The sequence below is a fragment of the Ciconia boyciana genome, chromosome 2 (genome assembly GCF_034638445.1).
Source record: "Ciconia boyciana chromosome 2, ASM3463844v1, whole genome shotgun sequence".
Classification (NCBI taxonomy): domain Eukaryota; kingdom Metazoa; phylum Chordata; class Aves; order Ciconiiformes; family Ciconiidae; genus Ciconia; species Ciconia boyciana.
This window is the reverse complement of record NC_132935.1, coordinates 22,932,878-22,960,664: the sequence shown is the minus strand read 5'-3', so window position 1 is coordinate 22,960,664 and position 27,787 is coordinate 22,932,878. Positions and strand designations below refer to the sequence as shown.

Sequence of the window (27,787 nt, the reverse complement as noted above, 5' to 3'; positions counted from 1 at the left end):
GGAGGGGGACCGTGCCCGGCGGCGGAGCCGTGCCCGGCGGCGCGATGCTGCCCGGGCGGCGGCGGCAGCGGCAGTGGCAGCGGCAGTGAGCGGGCGCCGCCATGGGCTGCGGGGGCAGCCGGGCCGACGCCATCGAGCCCCGCTACTACGAGAGCTGGACGCGGGAGACCGAGTCCACCTGGCTGACCAACACCGACTCCGAGAGCCCGCCGCAGGAGGGCGGCAGCGCCGAGGCCGGCGGCCGGGAGCAGGGCGCCCCGCGCCCCGGTGAGTGGGGCCCCGCCGCGGCGGGCACCGCGGGCCGCCCGGCAGCCGGCGGGGAAGGGGAGAGGCTGCGGTGTACGTGCACATACGTGCGTATATAGGCGCGGGTAGCCGCCTAGCTATCCGCTCCGCCTGCTTTGCGGAGACCGGGCTTCTTCTGCCCGCCCCAAGGAAGGCAGCCGCCGAAGTCTGCGCTTCAGAACGCCGTGGGTCCGCCGGGGCAGCACGCTGCGGCGCCGCAGCTCCCGGCCAGCGCGCCGGGACCGGCCCTCCCGCCCTGGGCTTTCCTCTAAACCAGCTGGTTCGGTACCTCGGGACCTTCTAGGGAGGTGGGGCTGGGCTGTGAGAGAGAGCGGGTCAGTGCCGTCAGCTGGGTCACAACATCGCCGGAAGGGACGAGGTTGGTCTTTGAGGCTCTTGTGGAATACTCCTTTTTAGCAAAACAAGTCGGTTAGGTTTAAAAGAAGGAAGAGGTAGGGATACGCCGGCCGCCTTCCACCCGACCGCCAATTAGGATGACAGACTAAAACGAAAACTGGTAGATGGTGGGCTGCCCAGGAGCTGACCTACAGGTTGGAATTTCCCAGTGCTCGTCAGCGTAGCACATTCCTGGTTGTGCACCTGAGGTATCGCAGTAGGGGCAGGGATGGGAAAGGGAACGAGGAGCTCTGAGCTGATGTGGGGTTGAAAACGTTTTCAGAATTATTATGTATCGCAGCAGTATCTAGAAATCTCAGTCTAGGTCCAGAAATTCATCACGTGAGCTGTTGCACAAACACAACATGAAAATGGTTGCTGCTCCAGATAGATTACAATTTGCATATAAAGCAGTAAATGCCGGTAAGCAGCTTCAGAGGAAAAGAAGTCGCTTTGCAGACTTTTGTAGGGAGCTACAAAGCACCAGGAAGAAATCATGAAAGTGCAGGAGTGAAAATTCACAAAGGTGGGCATCACAGGCCGACTGGAGTAGGGAGCTGATGCCTCTGCGCTGACCAGAATACAACCAGGAGGGAGAAGAGAAGTCATAAAGGGTTTATGTTGTACTCCTGAAGGCTGAAGAAAGACTTTGTAGTAATGACACGTGAAATTACGAGAATGTGAAGGTGAGCTGGTATATGAAATGCTGTATTAAAAAAGATTATATCAGGAATTTAAAGAGCTTCAAGATGATACTGGCTGGTGAGCTTGAATGACAGGTGACAGTCTTGTCTCCAGCAATGAAGACACAGCTTGTGTTCCCTCAGTACCCATCCTTAGCATTATCTTAGCCATGTTTAATTTGAGTGGGTGCCTAAACATCATATACAGAAGCCAGATAGTCTGAGATTTGATACTGAATAGGAGGTGATAAAGAGGTAGATCAGTAAGTTTTCTTCACAGAAACATGCGATAATTGAACTTGTGTTTACAGATGAGAATAGCAGAGATAAGGAGAAGAGGACAACCCTCAAGTCCAATAGAGACTGATTAGGGTAAGAGAAACTCTTTATAAGAAAACCTTGCAGAAGAGATGAGAGGGGAAGGGAATGAGGAGCAGACAGACTAATAGGAGCAAAGGAAGGACTAGCAGGACTTCAGGAAGGGCGAGATTCACCCTTCAGCACAGCTGTGGTGGCAGCAGCTTGAGGAACGCACACTGATCCCAGTTAGTGCCTTGAAAGCCATAAAGTACTTCGCTGAGAGCTGTTGTAGGGTGAGGCTTGAGGTAGGAAAGGAAAGGAATAAGGAGAGGTACTCCAGGGACTAGAAACAGCACGTTCAGTGAATGTATAGATGAAAGGGAGAGGAAGCAGCAATTGGAGGGGCAAGTGAGGTCAAGTATGGGTTTAAGACGTGAAGAGGAAAACATGCCTTTATTGTGAGAACTGAAAACTACCGAAGAGTGAGGGACAAAAGGGAAGAGTAAGGGAGGGGATAAGAGCAGGATGGGGCAGATGAGGAGGTGGGACGTGACATTGGCGTAAGTGGAGGTAGGAAACCTCCATAACTGGGACACAGAAAGGGAGGAGGCAGCCAGGGAGGGGGGGACCAGCCAAAGGCAGCTGGGGAGAGGAGGATGAAGTTGTTCTTTGTCATTTTTCACTTGGAATGAATTGGTGAAATTCTGTGGAGAGAGAGAAGTGGAGGCAGGATGAAGGAAAGATGTCAGGAAAAAGCCAAAAGCAGTAAAAGGTGGCTGTGATTGTCAACACATTTCAATTAAGTGGAAAAAACAACACCAGACATTGGACATCAAAATGGAAAGAGGCGTAAATCACTCAGGGATGAAAGAATGTATGGTATAGAGGATCAGCAAGCAAACCAATGAGCAAAGGGTTAGTAACTACCATATATTAATCTTCGTAAACTCATCCCACCCCAAAATTTCATTATATCCTCTTTTTGTCACCCAGCATATTTAGCTTTCTGTATCTGCTCTCATTGGAACTATATCTATTTGTGTAGGCAAATTTTTGTATCTTTACTAAAGCATTTTGAAAGCTAAAGTATTATTAAATTCAAAAGGAAGTCAAGAGGTTTTTTAATTTTCCCTTCATTTTTCATTTCTTCCTATTTCAACTGATCCTTTCTTAGAATATTTGTTCACTTCCCTACTTGGTTTTTTACATCCATTTTAATAAAGTGTATTGCAATCTCCCTATTTTTACAGGAAGACGTATAGGACAATATCAGTTGTTATAATACAGCTAAAATAAGACAGACAACTTCTCCTAGGTTCATGGCAAGTCACTAACAGGCACGAATATAGGTGGTAGCAGCTTGTTGCAGTACATTGCTGAGGCTTTGGCAGTGATAAACAGGATAAATTGATACGGCTGAAGAGGGGTAGAAAAGTAATAAGTAACTTCATGAAGCACTGCAGGTGGTGGAATTGAAAGACATCTTCTAGAAGATAAGCATACATACTGTTCCTAGGGCGAGTAGCTTCCAGGAGGGAGGACAGAAGGAAAGACTCACAGTGAGCCTGTACAATAGAGCAGTTTCTCCTAAGAACGTCCATTGCTATGCAAGCAGAGAACTTTTCACAGGATCCGGCTACTGCGTAGGCTACAGCTGGGGAAAATAGTAGACTGTGTTTCTGCTTAGGAACCGTTCCTTGATCCTTGCAACCCTTTGCACAAATTGCCTTCTCTTTTCGAGGGTCTGATTCAGCTAAGTAGAAGTGTTAGCACAAGTAGTGACTTTCTGGGGAAGTAAGAATCTGCAGGAGCAGGCGAGTCCCCAGGGCAGTCACCATGGGTTATGAGCAAACCACGGGGAAAAGGTTGAATTAGCAAAAACTGCACAAAAACTGTCAAGTATTTTTGAACACACTCGCATAGCCTGCTGTGTTACATTGGGATAACTTGCTGATACATATATATATATGTGTGTGTGTGTAGGCTAGTAACTTAAGATGCACAATTTCCTACCAGAAACCAGTACTGTAAAAGTGCTTTATAAACCCGTTCAGTATCAACTATAACAAAATTTTTTTGTTTGTTTGTTTTAAAGCAGGCTTTAAGTCATCTTATTGCTATTTCTTTCCATTTTTCAGTGGCTAAGTTAGCTGCTGTATTCAGTTAGTTTTTCTTTATTATACTTGAAAGTGCCTCAGAGTGGATAAAGCAGCATGTTGCCTCGTGGTCAGAGAGACCTTACAATCGATTTAGCTTATGGGCTGCAAACTCCTTAGGACAGGATCTGTCCTTACTGTTTTCCAACAGTGACCAGCACAGTAAGAGCCCAGTCTTGGCTGGAGATTGTTACTGAAATGCAAATAAAAATAATTAATTTTTAAATGATGTAGCAACCAAGTAAAAAAACAATTCTCTTGCATCAGAACTGAAAAGCTGCATATTGAGTGCCTCAGGACTCATTTGTTCAGTGCCTCAACTAATAAAACATTTGTTTATTTTTTATCATTACCTGACTCTCAGTATCGGCTAAGGCTTTATAAACAATTGTTTTTTATTCTTTGTACTTTGCACTATTTCTATAGTAAAGTCTTTTCTCCTGAAGCATATTAAAGAAAAATATTATCCAGTTTTCCCACAGACTCACCAGATGCACTTGGGAGGAAAACTTGCTCATGGCATCAGCAGACATACCTGCAGTCAGTGGTCTGCCAGGAATGAAATCTGCAGTTTAGGATCGGTTCATTCCCTAGTGAAGACATTTGCAAAATAGCTATGAAATGGGAGTAAATTGAGTCCTTTGTAAAATAAATACATAAAATCAGAGGAATTCAGGAGAAGTTTTATCAGTATCTAGCAATCTGGCTGGCTAATGGTTTATCTTGCATAGTTGCCTTTAATATAGTTGTGCATTTATGAATAATTCTTGGCTTAAATGACCCACTTATGCTGCTACTCTGCTATTTTGTGATCGCTGACAACTCTGGGAAGTTTTATAGACCAGGTTCATCTTTGCAGTCAGCCTCTGGTCGAGAGTCAGTATGCAGAATCCAGGGTTTCGGAGGTAACCTTCCATAGAGAAGTTTTTTGAAAATTGCTTTTCCATCCTTTACCGTAGGAGAGCCTGGAAGCAGCTGCAGGCAAAGAGCAGGGCTGTGTGAACACCAGTTGCCCTAACAACAGGGACTGGTGCTGGCTTGGACCACAGCTGCAGTCATCTGCTCTTTCATTTACCAGGTATACATAAAGTTAAAAGCTTGACAGAAATGCATAAGCAAGCATCAGGTTGTAAATGAAGACCTTATTTTGTGCAGCAGATGGTTTCTCGTAAATTGGACTGCAGAGAAGTATTTAATTAAAAGATCTATTTTAGGTTAAGAGCCAGAGAGGGATCACTTTTGCTAGTGCGTAATATGGGTCTATGAGTATCTCCTTGTGCCCTTATGCCCATTTACTACGGTTCTTTTACTAACAGGTTGGTTCAAAATCTAGTATGTTTAAGAAACAATTATAGCAGTGATTCTGACGTGATCTTTTCAGGAGATAACCTTATTGCAGTTTTACAGTAAAAGTGAATAAATACAGCCTTTGCTTGGACTGTAGACATATTACAGTAATTCCCTATTCCACCTTAGTCCAGACTTTGGATATAATGATATGGTATTTGCTAAAGGGTCCCATTTTAATACTGTTTCTGGATTTTAATTGTATGATCTCTGCCGTTTCAGTTGTCACTAGCCTCTGCATGGAGGGCAGTACTGAGGAAACCTTTCTAAATCACACAAAAAGGGGAAGAAAATTTAAAATAGCATGTGGGATGTTTCATAGCCTAGGGAGAGAAAGTTTTTGGATCTAATTTTTACCATCTAGCTTTCAGAAAGCAGCCTCCTCATGTGCCTGCTTAACTTTTTACACCAACTTTTTGTGTGTTAACATTTATATGGATGGGTAACAGACTTACATAAGTAAAGTGCATCTGTAGAGTGGGTTTGTGTAGGTGCTTCCATCTGCACAAGAAGATTGGGTTCAAAGCCCTCTGAAAATCACTTTCTTAAAAGCATGATTTGGTAGGGCTATTCTTCAAAGGGTCTCTTTCTGAATGGCACCTGGTTTTGTGTCATCCCTCTGCAACTCTGGAAGACCACATAAATAGCAAACCTTGCTGTCAGTACTGCAAATACAAACGCAGTACCAAGCGTGGAGGTAAGCCAAAGCAATGGAAAAGCCCAGAGACCCTGCAGCTTCAGAAGAGTTAACCATTCCCATATGCTTTAGGGACTTCTAACAGACTTTTCACAGCATGTCTGTGGGAGAGGGGTGGGGAGTTTTGCGGGATAGAAGGGAAATAACACGGATGCACCGCCCAGCTGTATGCCTCCCTCAGAAATGGCAAAATATCAATTTTTGTCAGTAAAAAATGACATTTTTGCATCAATCTATGGATCAGGGAATGATAAAGAACCTTAGATAGCAATAGCTACTCAAGATTGCTATTCTTCAGTCAACACATATACTTGTGTTGCTCAGCATAGAACCCAGTCAAAGATTCCAACACTGGGACTTGGAATATTACTTCACCACAAGACAGCATTTAAATTATTGGAAAAATTAGACTCAGCTGATAAATACAGCTTTTTGTAATAACCATGTTTTTCAGCCCAACCATTGCTGTTAATTCTTCCAATCCATACATTTTCATCTTTGCTCTCATTTCATAGTTCAATACGGTCTTAATTTCACATAGTACAGATGTCATTTAAGAACAAAAGCTGGAAGCAACAAAATATTTCAACATATTGTCAGAGAACTTCAGCATTTTCATTTTATGTCACTGAGTCATCCCATCGCTCCCCATCCCACCCCAAAAAACTAAACATCTCCTTATTTTCAAGCATGGAAAAAGTCCTATTGATATTGAGACCACCTGTGCTTAAGCTTTTTGCTAAATTGTGAGAGTAGGATTGTTACAGATGCAAATGTTGTTTGAGATAATGTGTAGGGAGTGTAAGTAATTTGGATGGGACTGTTGCTGTTTTGCACTATGGCCATTCTGTGTAATTATATGCTTTGTGGGTGTTGCATGTACTTTGTTCTGTCGATTCAGTAAAAAAATGTCAGTGATACTTATTTGGCCCATTAGAACATACTAAGCAACCTTCCTCCACCACTTCTAAAAGTATTTTTAAATTAATTATTTATTAATAAATATCAACTGCCATATAAAAAGGAAGAGTCCAAGCAAGCAAAATTTTATTAAAAGTATTAGAGATAATTGATAGACGAGAAGATTTCTTCTATATGAGCCTTCAGCATGCTATTTTGTGAGCTGTATTAGACTCAGTTGCTGGAAGAACTTCAGTCTCGTTTAATGGTAGGTGGTTAGTGACATTCACGTACTGCGCGAAGCCTCCTGAAAGGTCCTGGTGTCTCAGGTGAGAGCAGCCGCCCCGTGCTGCTGCCGCAGGAGGGGAGGGCAGGGGCTGGGCAGGGATCGCCAGCTGCCTACTCCTTCCTCGGCATCCTTTTCGTTGCACTTTCTGCCTCTAGAATTCTCTCAAAGCACTGCAAAAGCTGTAAAAAACCAATAAAAAACATTTTAAATACATTACGATAGCTTTTCCACATGGTCTCTTAGTCTCTGATTAATTCCCATTTAGCTATTGGCCAACATTCTTGCTAAATCCCTCTGGCAGTCCAAGGCAGACCTACTAGGATTGGTGACCCACAGCTTACCCCAGAATAGTCATTTACCTGCGAATAAAATAAATTCACTAAAACCGTGATGTGCGTGAACACTTGCTTACATGAAAGGCTTTCCTAACTATCACAGTACCAGAAAGGAGAAAGGTTGTTGAGCATCAATAGAGATATTTTGCAGGAGAGACAATTTGGAACCTTCTCTCTGGATAATTTTCCAGCAGAAAAAAAAAATCATTCTTGCAGCATTGAAATCTTTCATGAGAAAAATTTTCTTAGTTACTGAGAGCCAAAGGGCTGTCATTAACTACATGAAGAGCTGTTGCCCTCTGCCTCTGCAGTGGGGAGGAGGGATGGTGAGAGAGGAAGAGTGTCTGAAAGGGTGTGAGCAGGAAACCTGGGTGGTGTTTTTTGTCAATGACAGGTCCTGCCTGCAGGATGCTTAGAAGGAAATTGCTCTGCAAAATCCTTCTTCTTGTGGAAAAAGCTCTCCTCCCCTGTTCCCCCCCCCCCCAAATCCTGATTCAGGACACTTAAAAATTCTTTTTTCTTTTCATTAGGAATGAATTTATACTTTCTGGCCAGTTCTAATCCTGTATTTTCCAGTTTAGGAATGTATAGTTCAAAACAAACACTTAAAAAATGGAATTAGCTTTAAGTGAAGACTCCTGCCAATCTCAAAGTAAAGGTGTAATGTATTTCATACAGGAAACAGTTCAGAGGGCAGTTTACCTCATTGCCTGTTGGTTAAAATTTCCAAAATTTCCACACTGAGCACATATTGCAGTAATCCAGCATTTAAGTGACAGAAATCTGTCTTTTCTGTACCTGTAGTCAGGTATAGAAATATATTTTTTAATATAAACAAAACTGATATTGCTAGTCCCACTTTTTTCTCAGGTATTCCTGTAGTTTAAAAAGGAAACAAATTAATTGCAGTTAAAAAAATCTGAGATTCAAAGTTGGGTTTTATCTTAAATCGAAATACAGTAATAATTAAGACTCAGAAAATGAATGATCGAAGCCATGCATTTATTGTAAGGCTTTTTGTTTGAGTTGTATAAAGCAGCACTCTTTTCTAGATTATGCGGATGATATTTTGAAAGCTGTGTGATTGCGTGCATTTCTCGGCCATGGCCTTGCATGAAAAAAGTGGCTTGGTCCTTTACTGTACGCAAATAAATAATGTGTTCCTATCGCAATTTTATTATCTGATGAGTACATGCATAATTACTTCCCTAGACTGTCACACTGCCTCTTCTCTTCTGTTTAGGAAAAATACAGGTTAAAAGTAAAACAAACAGGTAGATGGGGGAGCGACATTTTACTGATTAGCATGGGCAGCTGTAGGCTGCGAGGCAGGATTTTCCATTTTAAGGTTTCCCTGAATTCACCGAGGCCCTCCAGATTGTTTCTGCATTGCTGCTTGCTTGACTGAGCCTTAAATTTTAAGCATCTGATGAAAAAGAAGTAACGTTGAGCCTCTTATTCCTCCTGGAAGATCATGGATTCAGGCTAGCCTGTTCAGGTGGATGCTAGCTACTGAAGAGCAAAATAATCAGCCAATGCCTCTATTGATTGACTGAAATATTTTGATTTCTTTTTTTACCAGTTTCCTAGCAATGCATATGGTCGTGTTTCTGTCTCTGTACATTTAATCTGGATATTGTCTTCCCGTTGCAATTGTCACTCTTGTAAACTGCTAGTATTTCCCAGGTGGGCCATCAGACTTGTTTTAAGCACTTGTAGTGCTAAAAGTGTGCATTTCTGCCACTTGCATAAAGCTGGTGCCCCATTCCTTTCTGAATGTTTAGCACTGACTGTGGAAAAGAGGAAAAAAATTTCATGGATTTATCTAGTAGGTTGTTAACAGAAGATGTCATTAGGTTTTAACACAGCCACTGTCCTCATTTTAGGATGAACACTAAATGTGAGTGATAACTTTTTCACATGCATACAGATATCTTAAGCCAAAGCATTTTATGATCACAGTCACACTGTGAGCCAATGAAGTCATCAGTATCCTTTCATACAGACATTCGTAGACTGTAAGGCTGGAAACGTCACCTGGCCATGCAGCCCACTGGTCTTTCCTAAATTAATTCCCATATGGAGCATACCTTTGGGACATTCAGACTTAATTTGCAGCTTTCCAGTGGCTGACATTTTGCCTAAGTCTCTGTGTAAATTAGGCCAGTCGCTAATCACTCATTGTTAAAATACGTCTAATGTCTTACCTGGAACCTTAAGCATCGATTTACAGCTGCTGAACCTTGGTGAGCAAAACTGAAGAGTCATTTCAGCTCAAGTTTTCTGTACATATAGATGCTTTTTGTAAGGATTTCTGCTTAGTCTGCCTAAGTATTTTTGCTGCTCCTCAGTATGATTAATTGAAACGATGCTATCTACTCATCTTAAAATTCCATGTGTGATTAGCGAGGTAATGAGCATGATAATACTTTCCATTTCTATGTTGGAAATTAGTCTAAAACATAATTAGTCATGTTTCATTACCACATCCCTAAGGAGAAGGAAAGACCATGCGAACATCTGCAAATCTAAGCCGCTGTTCAGAACCTGTCTTAAAACAGGGTGGGTAGAGTTGTGATCAGGACGGCTGAGCGAGGGACAGCAGTCTGCTGCCTGTCTTCCATCTCGCACGGTGCTTTGCTGGTAAGTTGCTTAATCCATTCGGTCTCATGATCTTCCCAGGTATAATCTGTACTCAGCCTTCAATGTCTCTGACTTCTCTGTGTATTTGAAGGCTTTTCCAAAATGTTGCCAATTCTTATTTTATAATATAGTGAAAATTCAGTTCTCCTTTCCTGTTCCAGTTATTAAAATGTGCATCTTCATCCATCAAGTTCTGTTGCGTTTCTGCCATTAAGTCCCCCCCTGATTACAATTCTTTGAAGTTTGTATTTCCTGTCTTCCCTTCAGGGTCAGACCAATTTCCCCTTGTTCTGCCTCTGGAGTCTATTTTCCACGTAGTATCCTTTGTCTTGAGCTTTGACATGATCACACATTGTTAAAGAGTGTTGCGGTATGCTTCTTCTATTTGGAATAAATATAAATTTTATATTCACCTTTCATTTCATAGATGTGGTTGCAACATTGTTAAGTTTGTTTACAAGATAGTTGTACCATGATTCTGTATCATAAAAAATTTGAAATCCAAATACACCAATATGCAAAGATTTAGCATCTGCCTGTACCTGGGAAATAAGGCCATGTAAAGAATACCAAGGTTTGCAGCTTTAATGATGCCTTTTTTGTATTCTACTTGTCTGCTAGAATCCTTGAATATGCTAGCAGAAATCTTTATATTATAGTAACAAATCTGATCAGACTTTCAGAGCTATTTATCATATGCTTATTTATGCATGTGCATGTTAAATTCCAGTTTTAAAATCTTTTCAAAATTCCTCTTATCTAACAAAGAGGAGCCTCTTGCCTCATTTCAAAACAGCCATGGTAAGAGAAGTTTTGTAGTACAGAAATCTGTAAGAATGTCATTTGTCTTATGCTCAGAAATGAAGTGGCAGGAAATAGGAAAATAAGCAAACCTGCCAGCCAAAACTGTCGCAAGATGTAGTGCCAGTTTTGCCAGGACTCCAGTGCGCATAAAGTCATTTAAAAGCATTAAATATATTCCTCATGAGCCAGTTCTTTTAGTACTGAATTAGACATTTAATACCATAATCTTACAGAAGAACATAATTCCATAAGGCTCCTGAACATGACAAAACCATGGCCAGAACAAGATCTAAAACTCTGATTTGCCTTCTGCTGTTAGCTGTTATCTGAGCCCTGTTGTATTGCATAAATACAGAATTTCCTCTTATTTATCACATACTTCCCTTAGTGCTGAAGGTAAAGCAGATACCTTCTAAGCAGAGAGTGAAGAGGCTGTTGGTGCTCTCGGGCGAGTGGAGTTCTAATAAGCATCCCATGGAAGCCGGGAGGAAGGCTCACAGCTCCCCGCTGCTTCCCCACGCCTGTCGTACGCGAGTTGCATGCCGGGACATGGCTCAGCCCTGCCTGGTTCAAGTCAGCTTGGAGGGACCTGCTGTGCCTGAAGGGCTTCACGTAAGGAGAACAGATCTCCTTCCCCTGCCTTTTCCCCAGCCCACGGGGAAGCATTTCCGTGGCACCTCTACAGAGAGACTCCACAGAATTTCGATGGCTGATACGGAACATGTCGAAGATGCAAATACGTTTGTTTTGGTTTGTTTTGCTTCACTGTCTAAAATTCATATCGCGTTAGAGTTCAGGTAAATCATTCTGGATTCTCTGAATGTCTGGGCAGTAAATGTATTGCTTTATTGTATTTGCTGATTCAATAAATACAAAACATTTTTTTCTGATGACATTTTCCTGCCGCAGCAGGTCCTCCCTCTGCAGATCTTCTCGATCCTTCGTCCTGCCTTACAAGCCTACTCTCTGCTATGTCTGAACGTTTCTAAATTCTGTCTTGTTAGGGAAAAAAGCTATTGCAGATTTCCTGAGTGTCTGGCCTCACCCTGAGGCTACTGCTTTGGAGGAAATGACCTAAACTTGACTTTTGTCACAACCTCCACTCCATTCATTTTTGACAGGAGCCATTCTATGTTCTGTTTATTCAGCAGAAGTGCATACCAGCACTCAGGCCAGCAGATGTGTAGTTTTCCCAAACATGAATAGTTTCAGATCAGGAAAACAGGTATAGAAAACAGGTATTTCAGTGCTCTCTGTACTTATTATCACTCTGTAGCATTAAAAGCAAGAAACTCAGTGATGGTAACAAATACATATTTCCTCTGGAAGCAGCTGCATGTTGTGATAACATTGTTCATTCTTCTTTACTGTGAGTTTTCTCAGAGTCCATTTTTACAGTGCAGTATGTTATTACGCAGGCATTTTATAAAACAGCATCTTATGCATTATTCATGAGATAACAGCCACGATACATAAAAAAGGGTGTTGCAGAACCAGAAAATTGAACCTTACTGGTTTGTTCATAGTCAATTCCAAAGATATAAATTTAGCATACTAATCAACAACTAACCACTTTAAACAAATACGTGCTTGTTATTCAATAGCAGAGCATGTGATGGCACAGGGGCCACAGCACTGGGTCAGATCTATAGCGTATTTGGGTCAGAATTCATGCCCAATTTTGGCCACTACCTGCTGCTTTAAAATCAGTAGGAGAATATTGTGGCAAGCACACGTGGAGTAATTTTCTCCACAAAGGTCTGATCATTTTGGCTAAGATTAACTTCGCCTCCATACTACAAGGCTTCATACCCCTTCCAGTTTTCTTGCCAGCATTAGCCATTGCAGCACTGCTGATTTTTGTTAGTCACAGAAATTTTCAGTTCATCTTGGATCTTACTAAGATATTGCTCTTTTGACGAGGTCTATACAAAGAGATCCAGGCAGACCTACCTAAAATTTCCATTCCATGTTTCACATTTTCTTTGACTTCTGTGTGATGAACATCCTATTTACTAAAATGATTCTTTTAAAATCTTTCTTAGACTGCTCAATTTAAATGGTTTTAAAGAGTTATAAAGTATGATTTAAGCATGCTTTATTTTGAACGGACATAAGCTTGCAAATCTGTGAGCAACTTTTTGGAGTGCAATTTTAAGTATATATCTCCTAAAAACCAAAATGTCTGAGGTATTAAGAACTTATGTACTTTAGTATTATTAATAAACTGCTTTCAAGTATCTAGTGCTTACAGAAAAGAAATGTTGCAGGGATGGCTTTAGTATTATGTAATTAATTTTCTGGTGATATGTAAATGAATCCTATCTGTACATGATATCTTATTTTCACTTTTCACAGTTGTGGGATGCTGCTGTCCAGGAATTTCTGAAAACTCATTCAAAATTTAAAAATTATTAGGATTGTGGACAAAAGAACACATGCTAGCACATATTAAGAGGTCTTGTAGAACACGGTGGGAGATGGGACTTGGTGACTCTTGCTCTTAGAGAAGTGAGGTGCAGTCTGCCAGGAAGGTAAGTGAGGCAGAGAGGGAGGCGTTGAGAGAGAGAAGTTAGGGCGTAAGTATGTTACAGCCAGCAGAGAAAAAAGGGCATCACGGATGGATTTCTCTGAGTGCATTGGTGAATGTGCATCAAATTTTCAAGTGTCATTTAGGACCTGAAAGATGCCTTTGAACAGTACTGTTTGCTGCCTACAATTCTGTTATGAAGAAAACATCTGTTCTTTACAAAATGGTCGTGTCCTACCTGTGATTAATACATGACAATAGTCTGAAACACAAAGAATCGTGATGATAATAAGTATGGTTAATTAAGAAAGGCAATTTTAGAGAATTAAGGTAACAGAAGCCTTGAAGTGTTCGGAGCCTTCTAAAACTAATTTTGATGTTTGCTTGGACACACTGAATTTTTTATCACATTTACAGCAGAGAGAGTAGGAGGTTATCCCAGAAAGACTGGAAAAACTTGGTGTCCTACTGGCAGTCTGAATATTCAATGTTAGGATAAACTATTAATTATGAGTAGCAGCAGTTCTTGGAGAGCTAATTTTATTTATACTGTTTACATCAACTACTTAAAAATACCAGTGCCTTTATTTTTGTGTTAGTAGTGACAATTGTCATGTTCTATTCTCTTTGTCCTCTTCTAGGAATTTATATTACCTTTAATACTCCTGTTGTTATTCACATAAGATACATATTTGAGACACATTTGTTCTGTCTTGCTGGTCTTCATACTTGTATTGAGATACCTCTGATTTTAGGTAGCTTGCTGTTTGTTACATATTGCTATAATTCTAAAACTGTTCTTAAATGCCCCTCTTTTAGATTGTGGAACAGCTAAAACATACCCAGATATCCTGGGGACTGATTTTTAGTTTTGATTTGTAAAATTCAATAACTACAGTTGATTTTTGTCCATATCCAAATTTTCCAAAACGTCTGTATTTTGGGAGTTTTGAACAAAAGGCAGTAATTTAATGCCAGCATTTTAGTGGGAAAAAACTTGGGCAAATTTGGTTTTTCAAAATCTATGCAAGTTTTGAATGTGAAAAGACACAAAACGAAAGAATATTTGAACTGCCATCATTTGATCTAAATCATCAGATTTCTTAGTGAAAGAGATTTTAGAAATAAAGTTTCTTTGTATAGCTTATTTGTAATCAGTCAGTCGCATCACATCTTACTCTGGGCCAGCAGACTTCTCTGGAAGTCTTTGGGACACTGTTTTTCTTGTAACACAACAGAAATCCTTGGTGAATCCAAGCTAAATGGGCGAAACAAATGGATGTCCCCTGACACAGGGGCAGTTGGAAGCAATGTGAATATACCTCCAGAGGATTTAGCTAGCTCAGCAAGGCAACTCAATGAGAAGAACGAGTGTAGCTGGATGAGTGGGGTTTGGTTTGGTTTTATTGGATAGCACCAACCGAAGCTGCTTTCTGCTGCTTGTTTTGATTCTTGTGCTACCTCCCAAGGTGTGCCAGTCCGACTGCTTGCGTCATTGGGTGATGAAAAAAGTCTAGGGATTGATTTCAGTTTAAAATAACCCTTTTTTTCCCTTGTGCTGCTGAAAAAAGTGTTTGTCAAGCTGCAGCCTAAAGGATTTCTATTGGACTGGTAAGAAATGCAAGAGTCAGCTTGCCTGTGCAGCCTAGCAAGCCAGTGAAAAGGAAGACAACAGTAAGCATTGCCATGGGGGAGCAAATTCTTTGAAGCACGTTTCATGCTGGAACGATAGACTTGGATTTGTGAGCAATGGGGCTGCTGCTTGGGTATTCTCCCCGCATCCAATGAGAGAGCACTCCTGTATGTTCTTTATAAATAACCTGATACATGCAATGAAATACCTGCCTCTTGTCATCCGTTCCCCCCATAATGGGAACAGCCTGGCAGTCCCCCAAACCCTGACTACCATTCCTGAGGGAAAGGTCACCGTCACATTGGTGGGGGTTTGGTGATCACCCAGAAACTCAGGGTTTGGGAATGGAGCCATAAGAATATTCGAGGCTTGCCAGTTCATTTAAAAATGAAATACACAGATTTGACAGAGCATTGTGATGGGCTCTGCTGTTTTCCCTGGCCTCAGGAGGCCCACAGACTTTTGGCAGGGTTTGTCCTGGCAGAGAACATGAGAAGGAAAACAACATTACTGAACCCGTTTGTTTAAATTTCTACTGAAGCTCTACAGTGAAAGACCGAGAAGGTTATTTACCAAACCCATGCTGTGAGGATGATATAAATGTCTTGAAAGTTAGCTTGGTTTAAATGACACTGAGGCAAGACCCTGAGCGTTATCACCCTGCTAGCTTGCAAATTCTAGATTGTACAGAAGAAGAAAGTTAACTTTTCCATTTTTGTGTACTGTGGCAAACCCCAAATAGCAATGCAAAAATATTTGCTATTTAAAAAGCAAACGTGTTCCTAATCTTTTCTTTAACATCATCTCTGTTTTGCAATCAGCATTTAGTGTTATATATCTATATATAGGTGTCACTTTATACATCTATAAAATAGGTGTCACTTTATGAATTGCCAGCAAATCTTGTGCTCTTACTTCCACTGCTCAGGCATTCTCACTGTAATTTATGCTCAGTGCTCACATATAAAGAGCAAGTCACTGAAGCCTTTAAACTGTTGCCCACTCTCTAAATCACCTGTTTGCCAATGAAAAAGAAATCTAAAAGTTTCTTAACTTCAGAATAGCAAACATACTTCAGAATAAAATAAAAAAGCTTCTTGGACTGCAAGGATACCCTAGTATTGGTGACCACTAGGTCACCTGTATAAAAATATAGTGGGAGTGATAGTGAAAGGCTCAGATGCTGATACCTGTCTCATTTCTGACACGTATTGCAAAAAATGTCCCACCCCTGCAACACAGGATGCAACAAGGATGCTTGGGCTGCAAACTAACAGAAGACAAAAAATGAACCAAATATACCATTTTCAGGACAGATTTTCCATCATCCTCCAGAAATGGATTGATGTAAGAAAAAGTGTTCTGTGAGAGACCAAAAGGTGCAACACAATCAGATACATGGACAATTGTGCTTGAACAAAGCGGCTTTTCAGCTGACAGCTACTACTCCAGACAACTTACTTAGAGGCCAGATGGCCAAAGGGACACATGGTGGAAAGTAATTTAGTAGGATGACTCCACAGAAGGAAAAACTCATAATTCGTGTATGTTTGAAATATCCAAGATTCAATTAATGGAATTAGTATGTAATGCCTAGAGCATTTTGCCTGTTCAAAGCTGTGCTCAAGCTTGTTCTCACAGCTCTGCTGCCAGGTGAAGCAGTAGACTATGGCGTGACTCCTGACTCACACATGGCTAATTGCCTCTCCATCTCCCTTCCCGACAACTGATTTTGGCTATGATATCAGTCTGTACCACTTACTGTTCTGCACAGAGTCATTTTTCTGCCTCTCGTCTTGCACTGTGGAGCGGTAGGAAGAGATAAGACCTAAAACACAAGTAGATACGGACTTTCAGGAGATGCAGAAGAGGTGAGGTTTACTCTTGTTTTATGGGAAGTTGCTCACAGATTTAGATGGGAGAATGACATTAGTTTTTATAGCTAGCAGAAAAGGCAGCTTCCAAAGGCTGAAGTATTTTTTAGGTTTTTAAAATAAACTATAATGTAATATTTTCAAGTTCCAACTCAAGTTTTTTCTATCACGAAGCAGATGATTTAGCACTATTCTTAGTGACCACCACTACAAGTTAAACTGTCTTGGGAAAACTCTAACACCATCTTCTGACTGCTCAGGAAAATGCAGTGACTAGCTTGTATTTAGACTTCTTAAGTCTTACACAGCTTTAGATATTTTCGATATCAAGACTTTGAATATTTGGTTGAAACTTTATTTATTTCAGTCATTGCCTTTGCAAGCCGCTACTGATGTTGCTTTCTACTGATAAAGCAGCTTTTCTTACAGATTTCTGGGAATGAATTCAGGACTTTGCTTCCTTTTTAATACCCTTAATACTGTGCTTGAATTCCCACCTGATTATGGCAGAAGGTTTTGATGATACAATGCATACTTCAAGTAGCAATGAATTGTCATTTGTTTTCTTCATATTTATTTTTCCCTTAGTATCTGTGACTCCTTGCTGCTTCCTCCAGTTTTGATACCTGCATTGCCAGTTAGTAAATCTGTTTTTTTTTCTATTTGAACATAAAGCTTGTTATAAATGAGCTTTGCCAAAAATTAAATTGAGAGCATCCCACTTGCATCCCAGTCATGCATCCCACTTGCCCTTTGTATTTGGATTTGAGACCCAGTGTTGCAACCAGATGTTTAGTGCTCTGCACTCACTGTAAATGACAACTGATTTTTGTTAATGCAGTAAGATGAGAAAATTATTTTAGGCTGGCCAATATCATATTGTACAATGCATGCCTTATCCATACTGCTAGAGCAGAAAGCAAATTAATCATTTATTTGATTACTGATAGTCGAAACAGTATGAAATATATTTTTCCTGAATTTCTTTCCTCAACTTCTGATTAAAAAAAATGTTCAAGGCCATAAATGGAGCAATCTCTCCATCCATATCAGTCTCATCTGTCATGCTTGCATCTAACCCCGTCATTTACCAGAACTGAGACAGGTTTAAGGGGAGCCCCTCTGGGTCCTTAGCAAAACCCTCGGCCATGCAAGCAGCTGTGTGTGTGAAGAAGCCAATGGAGATCTGCAGGTGAGCAAAAGGCTACTGATGTGCTGCACTTGTTAACCGGTTTTCCACGTTTTCTGAGCCAGTGTGTCAAAGAGCAGTTGACTATAGGAGAAGGGCCAAGTAATGGAAAGTGTGAGGATGAAGGTGACTAAAGGAGGTAGACTGCTCTCACTGTAGTACCGTACAGCACCTTCCATGACTCGTGCTATCACCAAAAAGTGGAGAAATAGAGGGAAGCCAGAGCTGCAGTTATAAACTGCTCCTCAGTATTAATTGCCCAATGTCATGTGTCCCTACTAGGTGTTCTGGAGGATGGAAAATCAGCTCAGACAGGTGTAACTACAACATCAGCCACAGCTGGAATGCTGAACACCGAGAAGAGGAACAACGGTGGTCCTCAGTGTGCGAACCCCATGGTCCATGGCGCGGGAGCTACAACGCAGAGACAGAACGGCTTCAGAGCAGCAGAGGTAAGAGTATAATTACGTTCCCTGACGCTCAGCACTAGCTTCAATCAGGTCAAACTGATTTTTGTGACAATCTTCCTTGCTGCAGTCAAACTGTATTTAATGCCTTGGGATAAGAGAAAATGGCTGCACCACAGCCATAGCATGATCGAGCCTAGCACCTCTGACAATGCCTCATGCCTGAATGGCCACAAAACTGATGTTTTATTCGGGAATTGGAGTAACACACACACAGCAAAAAACCCCTACACTTATTTTTTTCACCTCAGTCCAGCTGTGGCATGTATTGTGCAAACTGTTTAAATTAATTATCTGAAAGGGAATGTGTTTTTCCTTAATTGCTGCTTTTCTTAAATAATGTGCACTGCACAAACTCTCGTTCATTCAAGGCTGGATGCAAAGCCTGAAAAAGTCAATGGGAGTCTTTTCAATAACTTCAGTAGGCTTTGGATCAGATCCTCCCCCCTTTTCCCCCTCACCTACTGTATACTTTGCAGAAGGATCATCCAGTGTGACGATAATGTACAAACAGCCAAGGTTTTGGGGCTAAACCAAAGCCCAAACTTCTCCTGTTCTAGCTGCCTATCTGCCTGCCTCTCACAGTTTTCCATCCGCTGCCCCGTTCGTGTCGCAGCTGCTGAGTTGCTGCAGGTTAAAGCAATCCAAACCCTGCGGTTGGTTTACTGCTTCCTGCGTTTCTCAGATGGGAAGACCTCTCAGCACGGTGTGTGGTGGAACCGCTACACCCACCCCACAAGAAGCTGTCCCCTCTTGGGAATCACGTCCTTGAGAGAGGCAAATTTAAACACAGGGGGACCGAGCAAATGACAAAGGGAATCGGGATTGAACGCACCTTGCATTTGCTCACAAACAACACATTGGTACATGTGTGTTTATTTTATACCTTCACTGTGTTATCTTCTGTACTGCTGTAGTTCAGAAATATTCCCCGCTGACATGGATCCTGCTGTATCTTTCCACGAGATACTGCAGCTCCAGAGGTATAGGGACACATGCTACAGCAGCATGACATCTAGATCCATGGGTTTGCTGTAAATGAAAAACATAAATGCCTGTCATAGCCACTAGCCCCCAGAGAAAAATGGATTGGTCAGGTTGGATATGGTTGAGCAGAACTAACATAATTATTAATCCAATTTGAAACAGACTTGGACACACTTCAGAACTATAGTGTATACCTGACATATTGCTGGAGAAAATTGTTTGTCTAATTTTGTAAGTGATTAAAAAATTACTTCTGTATTTAGACTTACTAGGAGGTATGGGCAAATTCCCACAATATATTAATAATGTGAGTGTTGACTTTAATGGGACTACTCAGTGAAGTGTGGGTTCCTGACCTGGGGATCTCTGGCTTTGAATGTATCCTCCTGCCTTTTTCTAGCTAAGATACATTCAGTAATATATATCTGTATGGTTGCAACCCAGTGCAAAGAAAATTTCTGATGATAAGTAGGGCATTTACATTATTCTACGCATCTAATGCAGGTGTCTAAGAAAGGAAGGTAATTTGTCTAAATGTCTTATAGTCAAAAAAGAAATGTATTTTCCTATATTGAAAGTGTAGTATCTAAGTTAGGCTCCAGCTCTGGTTTGCCATTCTGAAGCTCTGTTTCTCCACTGATTGTTTAGGGAAGCGTAAGATGAGTAGGTTTCCAATCTGGACACCTAAAGTTTAGATGCCTAGAGTAGAGAATGTGACTATCCCCCCCCCCGACTCAAAATGTGCCCATTTTATTCTTCTGAATATTCACATTGACTACAGTGTTTCTTTTACCTCTGCATGCTGTAGAATGCAATGCGATGCAACACCCGGTGCTCTCAGGAGACTTGGGTCCTGCCATCAGCCTGTGGGGTGGCAGGGGGTAAATTGCTTTACTTCTCTGTTTCTCGTTTTCTCACACATCAAGCTCTAAAGCATCCTACTGCTTTACCCCTACCATCGGTTACGTGACAGGGTACAGTTAGTGGTGTCGAAAGGGAAAGGGTTTGACACGGGCTGCATCTGGGAAATTTGAGTATCCTCTCATGAGGGTCATGTCAAAACAACTTGGAAGTAAAATATGCTGCTGATGAAAGGAGTCCTAATAGCAGTGAAGGCAATACAATGGTCAAGCACCCCAAAAGCAAAGGTGGTATCCAGATTATATCACTGACTGACAATAACCTGGTTTGATTTTCGTGATATGTGTAGTCTTTGGAGAGTCCTTTTGTGAACAGGAGCACTGAGGGAGTCGATAGCAAAGGAGCAGCTGTGTTCAGGCTGCAGAAATGTGCAGGTATACACCCTGGCAAATAAACACCAGTTTTTGCTCTCAGATAAATATGTACCTTCCACTCACGTCAGTGGAAGTTTACCAGACATTATTGCACCTGGCATTATTACCATGTAAATGATGCCTAATTTACCTGGCATTCTTCACACTTACAAAGTGTCTCATGAAACACTGGAAATGCAATAATCAAACCCACCTAACTCAGCTCTGTGTCTCTATCAGCCCCGTTCCAAGTGTCCTTTGCTAGACCTATGCAGTTTACTGCGCAGTATAGTGCGTTGCTTATGGCAACAAGCAGACAGACTAGGCGATGGAGAAGGATAAATTTAAATTAGGGATGCGCTTGCATGCCTCAGACAGACTGACTTTTTTTAATATTTGGAAATAATCTGATGAAGCTCTGAAACGTATATATTGTACTTGGGTCTTACATGCAGGCAGAACTAAGTGTTATTTTGAAATGGTATTTTCACTTAAGAAATGTAAAATAAAGTAGAGAAAATTCTGTCTCAGGCTAGTCACACTCAGCTCCCAGTGACATCAAAAGGAACCTCTAATTTCCACTTCTGGACTGAAACCAGATTTATTTGCTCTGCTTCTAGAAGACACATGTGCAGAGATGCTAATGATAGCCAAGAGGGTTGATCCAAAGCCTACTGGCATCCACAGCCTTTATAGCAGTTATAAAAGCTTGCATCCACACCAAATGAGAAAGTTGCTCCACATCCCAGTACTGTGTGAAGAATGCTGGAGTCTTTCTGTTTATTAAGTAGTACTGTTTTCATAAATTAGGAGGTAATTGTCAATGACTCTTTGTGCTGTCAGTGTGAAACTCGCTGTACTGTTTAAAACTTTCGCAGAGTAAATGGGACGCACAGAAAATGTCCACAAAAGAAGTCACCATAAATGTTACAAAAAGCATCAGACAAAGCGACAGAAGGAAAACAAAGAATTGTGTCAATTAACGAAGCAAAGGGCAAGTGCAGATGGACCTAACAATGCTTCGCTGCACTTAAAATGTCATCAGTCGCTGAAGATATGAAGATCTCCAGATGTTCCATGTTGAATACAGCAGGCAGCTGCTGATGAGTGCCTTCAGAAACAGGTCTTGTAGAAACCAGCTGCAGACACTGTAGGATGTTCAGATGTCATTTGTCTAAAGCAGTGGCACTGTGCAGACACACGCCAAAATTCATGCCATTTGGTTTTTACGAAGTCCTATGTTATCTCCTTGTGTATGTCTTGTTCTGCATTGCTATTAGGATGAGGCTGGACGATGAGAGGTACAGTGCATCGCAATTTAAAACAGGAAATGAGCAAATGAATCTGCATTTTCAGTCGTAAGGGGGTTTGAGTGTGTACATTCAAACCCATGGAGTTCATTTAAAGAGCTCACTTTCATAAAACTCAAACCCAGAGATCTCAGAGACACATAGGTGGTTTCCATTAAATCTCTTTTAAACTATATTTATCAGTTATATATAGTTAAGTCATCTAGTAACCTCTTTATATATTAATGTTTTAATTCCTTAGTTTTAATTTGTTTTCTGTATTGACAGAATTTAGGTCTTAAAAACTGTAACTTTCATGTTGATCAGCCTTACTTGAAGTTCCTAGTCTTAGCTGGCAGGTAGGGTTCTGGCTACTTTGTTATTTCATACATGCGCCTTTCAATATGTTGAGGCCCAGACTGACTTGGAAAAAAGTGATCACTAACGTTACATGAAAATAACCATAATTCTTAAAACAATATTCCAATGACAGCTCCAAAAATTGACTTTATTTGATCAGATATAGTTGATTTGCTGTGCAGAACTTATTTAATTGCATTGTAAGCATCCTGTATCATAGTACTCCATGTTTGTCATAAATATACAGCTAAAAGGAATATAACTGTTCAGTGTAGTAAAGACCAGGAATTAATTCAACATATTCTTAATATGGAAGTAATGATATATATTCTCTTTGAGTTTGTACGTTTATGAAGATAAAAGAGGCAAATTTATTTGCCTCCCCCATCAGACATACACGAGTATCCTTAGAGGGCCATTTAAAATAACTATTCAAAAGTTGTATGTAACAAACAGATAGCATTGGGAAGAAAATCCATGTATGAACTGCAAGAAGACCTTTTTGCACGTAGGCAAATAAGTATAAATAGAATTGTGGGACTGAATCCTAATTTATTCCATATTAGGATCATTTTAATAACTTACTGCTAGGTGTGTGAGTACTTAATACTTTCCTTGGAGTACAAGTCTATGCAATAGGGAATTGTTTATTAATTATTCTGACACAAAGGCAAACTGAAGTCCAGAGTCAGTGTGAGATTTTTGCATACAATAGCATATGTATAAGAAATATTTATTTTTAGATGTCCTAAAAAGGGGCAAAGAACTTGTGCTAAGCTTTCTGCAGGTCAGTGTGTTATCTGGTAAGTGACCCTGTTCTACACATTTACGTGGAAGAACTAAAAAATATTGAAAATAGTGTTGTATGGGTAAGACAAAGGCAGTCTGTGTACGTCCTTCCAACTTGTGGCTCTCTGCCAACTTGCTGGCAACATTATAGGAGAGGAAGGGACTTGACTCACTCTAACAATAAACAGTGGCTGTAGCAGCTCAGCAATATTAATTTAGAAATGGATAGCCATTGTTGGTGGCCATGTACTAACCTAATTGAAAGCACGCGTTCAGGGTTCTGCATTATTTGCGTAGAGCAGAAGATGAACCATTTCAGATCTGTGCCAGACTTGTAACCCGCTTCTGTTTCAAAGGATTTACTGGCAGAGAGAGTGCAGTATAAACCCGTATGATACAAGAAAGCTACAGAAAGTGATTAATGACGTTGGTGTGGGAAAGGGTAGAGGGGATTTTGAAGGGAGGCAAAAGGGAAGGTTCATTGTGTAAGGAGCTGTGCCACAGATAGTTGCCTTGGGTGGATACCACGTTAGGGTGAGTAGATGCAAGAAAAAAGGAGTCCTGGCAGTGAGATTATTTACTAGCTAAGAATTTATTTTGTAATGATGTGCTGACCAGATGCATCTGATGGCTTGGGTCACACAACAGAAGCAAGCCTGCAATGCTGCATAGCACATCAGCATGAGAAACAGCCCTAGCTGCATGTCAGCAGTCAGAAGGGATGCAGTTTTCGAGTCTCATATTCAGAGTGTGAGATGTGACAGGATGGCTAGCAGGAGATGGCCTTGGTACATAATTATCTGGACAATACTATAGACCTTGCTTATGTTGACCACATCCCATCAGGGTGGCAGCTGTGGAGTGGTGAAGGATGACTGCCCTGCATGACCCCTCTGTCTGCTCATGATAACTTTCCTGAGCTAATTCAAGATCTGATAAACCTGTTTATATCCCGAAACTTAACTTTAGGGCATTCAAAGACTGGATCCAACTTCTGTGGTACAAACCACGTCTAGTTACAAGCAACTTTATAAACTCTTCTCATGTAACATATTACTGTTCTTATTCATTAGGTGGTAACTGAAAAGAAATTACATTATGTCCTAGGTGGCTTCTTAGTTCTTGATGCGTAAGCTTCCAATGACCTTAATAAAACTAAGAGCGTGTTGTGGAGATGTGGATGGATCCTGCCTCTGTACATAGATAGGGTTATATTTATGTTTTCTTTACTTTCCTTCTACTAGAGACAATCACCAGTAGAAACAACTAATTTGTTTATAAAATAATATACCACACTGTATAATTAAGGGTGACAGAATCTAGTCTATACTGCTTAAGACAATTTAAAGTCCTGAAAATAGATTCCTGTGCTGGTTTTAGTGGAAGAAGCAAGCTCAAAGAATCATCTGGAGATCTTCACTCCAGGCGGCCTTCCTAGGAGTGAAGAGTCTTATTTACAGGGTCTGTTCTTTGAGTAGCATCTTTCAAATATAAGCAGCTCAAATAAAGGAAATAAAATAACCATATTAGAAGACATAGACTTTTAGATAAAGGACCTATGGACATCTCTGTCTTCTTATGTGCCAGGAGTTTTGAAATGTAGTTTTCCCCAAAAAGATACTATGCCACTTAATTTGTTCGATGTCCCTTGGTTGCACATGAGGATTTCTACAGCTACACTGAAACAACACACTTTCTGCTGGAAGGATTTGCCAACATCTGGTAAGCTTTTATGATTTACCTGAGTTCAGGTTTTAAACAGAAACAAACTTACTTCGTGATGTTTCCATAATTCCAATACAATGTATAGATAGGATTTTCCTCTGATGTGTATATACATGTAAAATACATTTTCTTCCACTATGCGAGAAATGGAATCACTCAAAAGAAAGCAGACATTGGATAAAGAAGAGAGAGAATTTACGGTTACCAATAGACATCATTAGGCAAATTCACCTTCTTAAAGACTCAGTGCAATTTTATCTTTCAGTATTCCTTCATCTTGTCCCTTATGCTTCCTTAATGCATTTCATCCTTTCACCATTACTGTAGGACATTGACTGGAAGACACGCAATTTTACTGTGTGACGGAAATTATCTTGTACTGAAAAAATAGGAAAGTATAATTATTGTGGAAGCAATATATGAGTACTGGGTTAAACATGCATTCTTGTTAGCTAAATGACTGAGATTGCATACAAAACAGAAAACAGATATTTTTGATCTTCCTAGTATGTTCATATACATATATATTCATATGTGCATGTCTCTGCGTGTGTACTTTGTAATGTCTTTAGTGTGTACTGCTGTTCTTCAGTTCCGGCATGGTTTTTAGTGAACCTTTTACTTGTGTTTTTAATTCTGACACCCAAGTGTAAAATGTTTTAATGTTTGAACTGAAATATGCTTTACATGCCTTATGAAAAGAATGAGCTATATAATTTGTGCACAGAAATGGTGTTTGAAACAGCAGACTTAGTTTTATTTGGATATAATGAATAATCTATCTAAATTCAAACTAGACTAACAGGAGCATTTTTGTACTCTCATTTTATCTGCAAATTATTGAAGATTGACCTTGACCTTGAAAATGAAAATAAAGAAAAATTTTGAAGTCTCTGTTTATTACTCCATGCATTTTACATTCCTGTGTTTGTGGTTGATTTATCTTTAAGAGCTAAGACCAAAGACTGCGAAGGTATAATGAATGGTTCCCACCTCCTCTCTTTATGGAATCAGAATATTTTTGTATCTGATGTCCTCAGGCTGTGGCTCATGGACTGTGTGGTCACATCAAAGAAGCTAAAATACATATATTCCCCAAAAGAAATTGCTGTATTTGCTAAAGAGGGCTTATGAAGTCAAAATGAGAGGAATCGTAGCTCTGTAATTATAAATGGGAGAGTTTGTGGTTGCTGTCATGGCTAAAGGGGAATCCGGACATTTTCTCTAGTAAGATGTCATATTACTGGGGGGAGAGAGGAGACCAAGAACTGAGAGTTATAGAGCCAACTCAGAGCTGCCTCTATAAATAGCAAATTCGGTACATGCTGAGGTAGTCCTTCCCCATTACACAGCCTCGGGAAGGTCCCTGCTGAAGCACTCAGCTATTTCTGGCACCTCACTTGAAGAAAGTTGGGAAGAGACCAGCAAAAGCAATCGGCAGCCTCGGAGGCACAGTCCCCCAGGAGAGCCTGAGGAAGCCCACCTTCTCAGTGCGAGAGAGCACTGATGGAAGCATGCTTGTGGTCTTCCTTTACATTGACTGGGAAGAAGACAAGAAGAAATGGACTTAAGGGGAAGCTGGAAAGATTAATGCTAGAAAATAAAAAACATTGAGGATCAATAAGTATTTGACAGATTGCCTAGGAAAGATTATTAAGATCACAGTAGACAGATACCTATTGTGTGGTGTAGGGACAACTGATTCTTCATGTGTTGTTCTATCACAACCCGCAGAAACCCCAGTTCTACTCCATTTTCTAGAACCTCTTGTTCTCCAAGGAGGTCTTCCCTGAGGTAACCTGTGAATAAAAAAGTAATTTGACATACAATATTAGTCTTGTACTACTCAGGGCTCATCCAAGTATAACGACTGTGGGGAAAAGGGATGACATGCTCATATCAGGCATGACATGCCCATGTAATGAAAGCCCCATTTCTCCTTGGGTAGTAATGATAGCTATTTGTCCTTCTTTCTCTCTTGTCATTTTTACCCGTTGCACCCAGAAGATTCATTACTGAGATTACTGTGTAAGAACACAGGATGAGACAGTCCTTGTCCCTAGGGACACGGAGTGTTCTCTGAGACAAGACATGGGAACTGAGTATGATCAACGGGACACAAAAAAAAAAGCTGGCTAAGGAGAAGGATGATTCTGTACGTTAGCCATGTAGGAGTGTTCTGCTGGTGAGGAATGTTTTGAAATCTTGGAGAAAATCTGTATGGCACAGCAATAGGTAAAGAAGGTGTATATTCAAACATGCAGAAAAGACAAATTTACTTCTGAATCATGGGTTCAGTGCTCAGGTAACATCCAGAGGAATGGCTACAGGACATGCTATATTCATCAGAAAGGCATTATCAAAACTGCTACTGTCAAAAACCAAGTGGGACAATGTATAGAGTCAGTCTCAGTTCAGGCTTCAGGATATAGCTATATCCTCTTCTTCCTGCAGAGAATATTAGGCATTTCTGATATGTTTGACATAGCCATATCCTCTTCTTCTTGCATAAGATATTAATTATTGCTGATGTGTTCGAGACCCTCCTGTAATGTGGTAAAATGAATGTGCAATGAGTGACTGCTACAAAGGTAGCCAAATGTGAGAGAAGAATTAGAAAGTTCCACAAGAGACAGCAAGAAGCGAATCCTGCTTGGGGGCCTCGCTGCTATACACAGCAGCTACAAAAAGCTCTTTTTTATACGTACCCCTGTGACATACCAATATAGACATGACTTTAGTGAGGGATGTGCATTTGGGTCCCCATTAAAGGCAATATATCTATGGTGTTTAGAGTTTTCTGTGACACTGAAAAAAAAATCAATGAAATAATGA

At 40.7% G+C, this 27,787-nt stretch overlaps 1 protein-coding gene across 2 annotated transcripts; it reads left to right on the top strand.

The window, feature by feature from the left end:
• On the top strand, positions 1 to 25,808 carry BAALC (BAALC binder of MAP3K1 and KLF4). 2 transcript variants are annotated; one of them, XM_072852076.1, is made up of 3 exons: positions 1 to 267; positions 18,344 to 18,513; positions 21,668 to 25,808. In XM_072852076.1, the coding sequence occupies exons 1-3, from the start codon at positions 102 to 104 to the stop codon at positions 21,770 to 21,772; spliced, it is 441 nt and encodes a 146-aa protein (XP_072708177.1). In that variant the 5' UTR covers positions 1 to 101; the 3' UTR covers positions 21,773 to 25,808. The 2 variants fall into 2 exon arrangements, with proteins under 2 accessions (XP_072708177.1, XP_072708176.1); XM_072852075.1 differs by lacking the exons at positions 18,344 to 18,513; positions 21,668 to 25,808 and adding exons at positions 10,299 to 10,348; positions 11,232 to 11,655.
• The last annotated feature ends 1,979 nt before the right edge of the window (positions 25,809 to 27,787 follow it).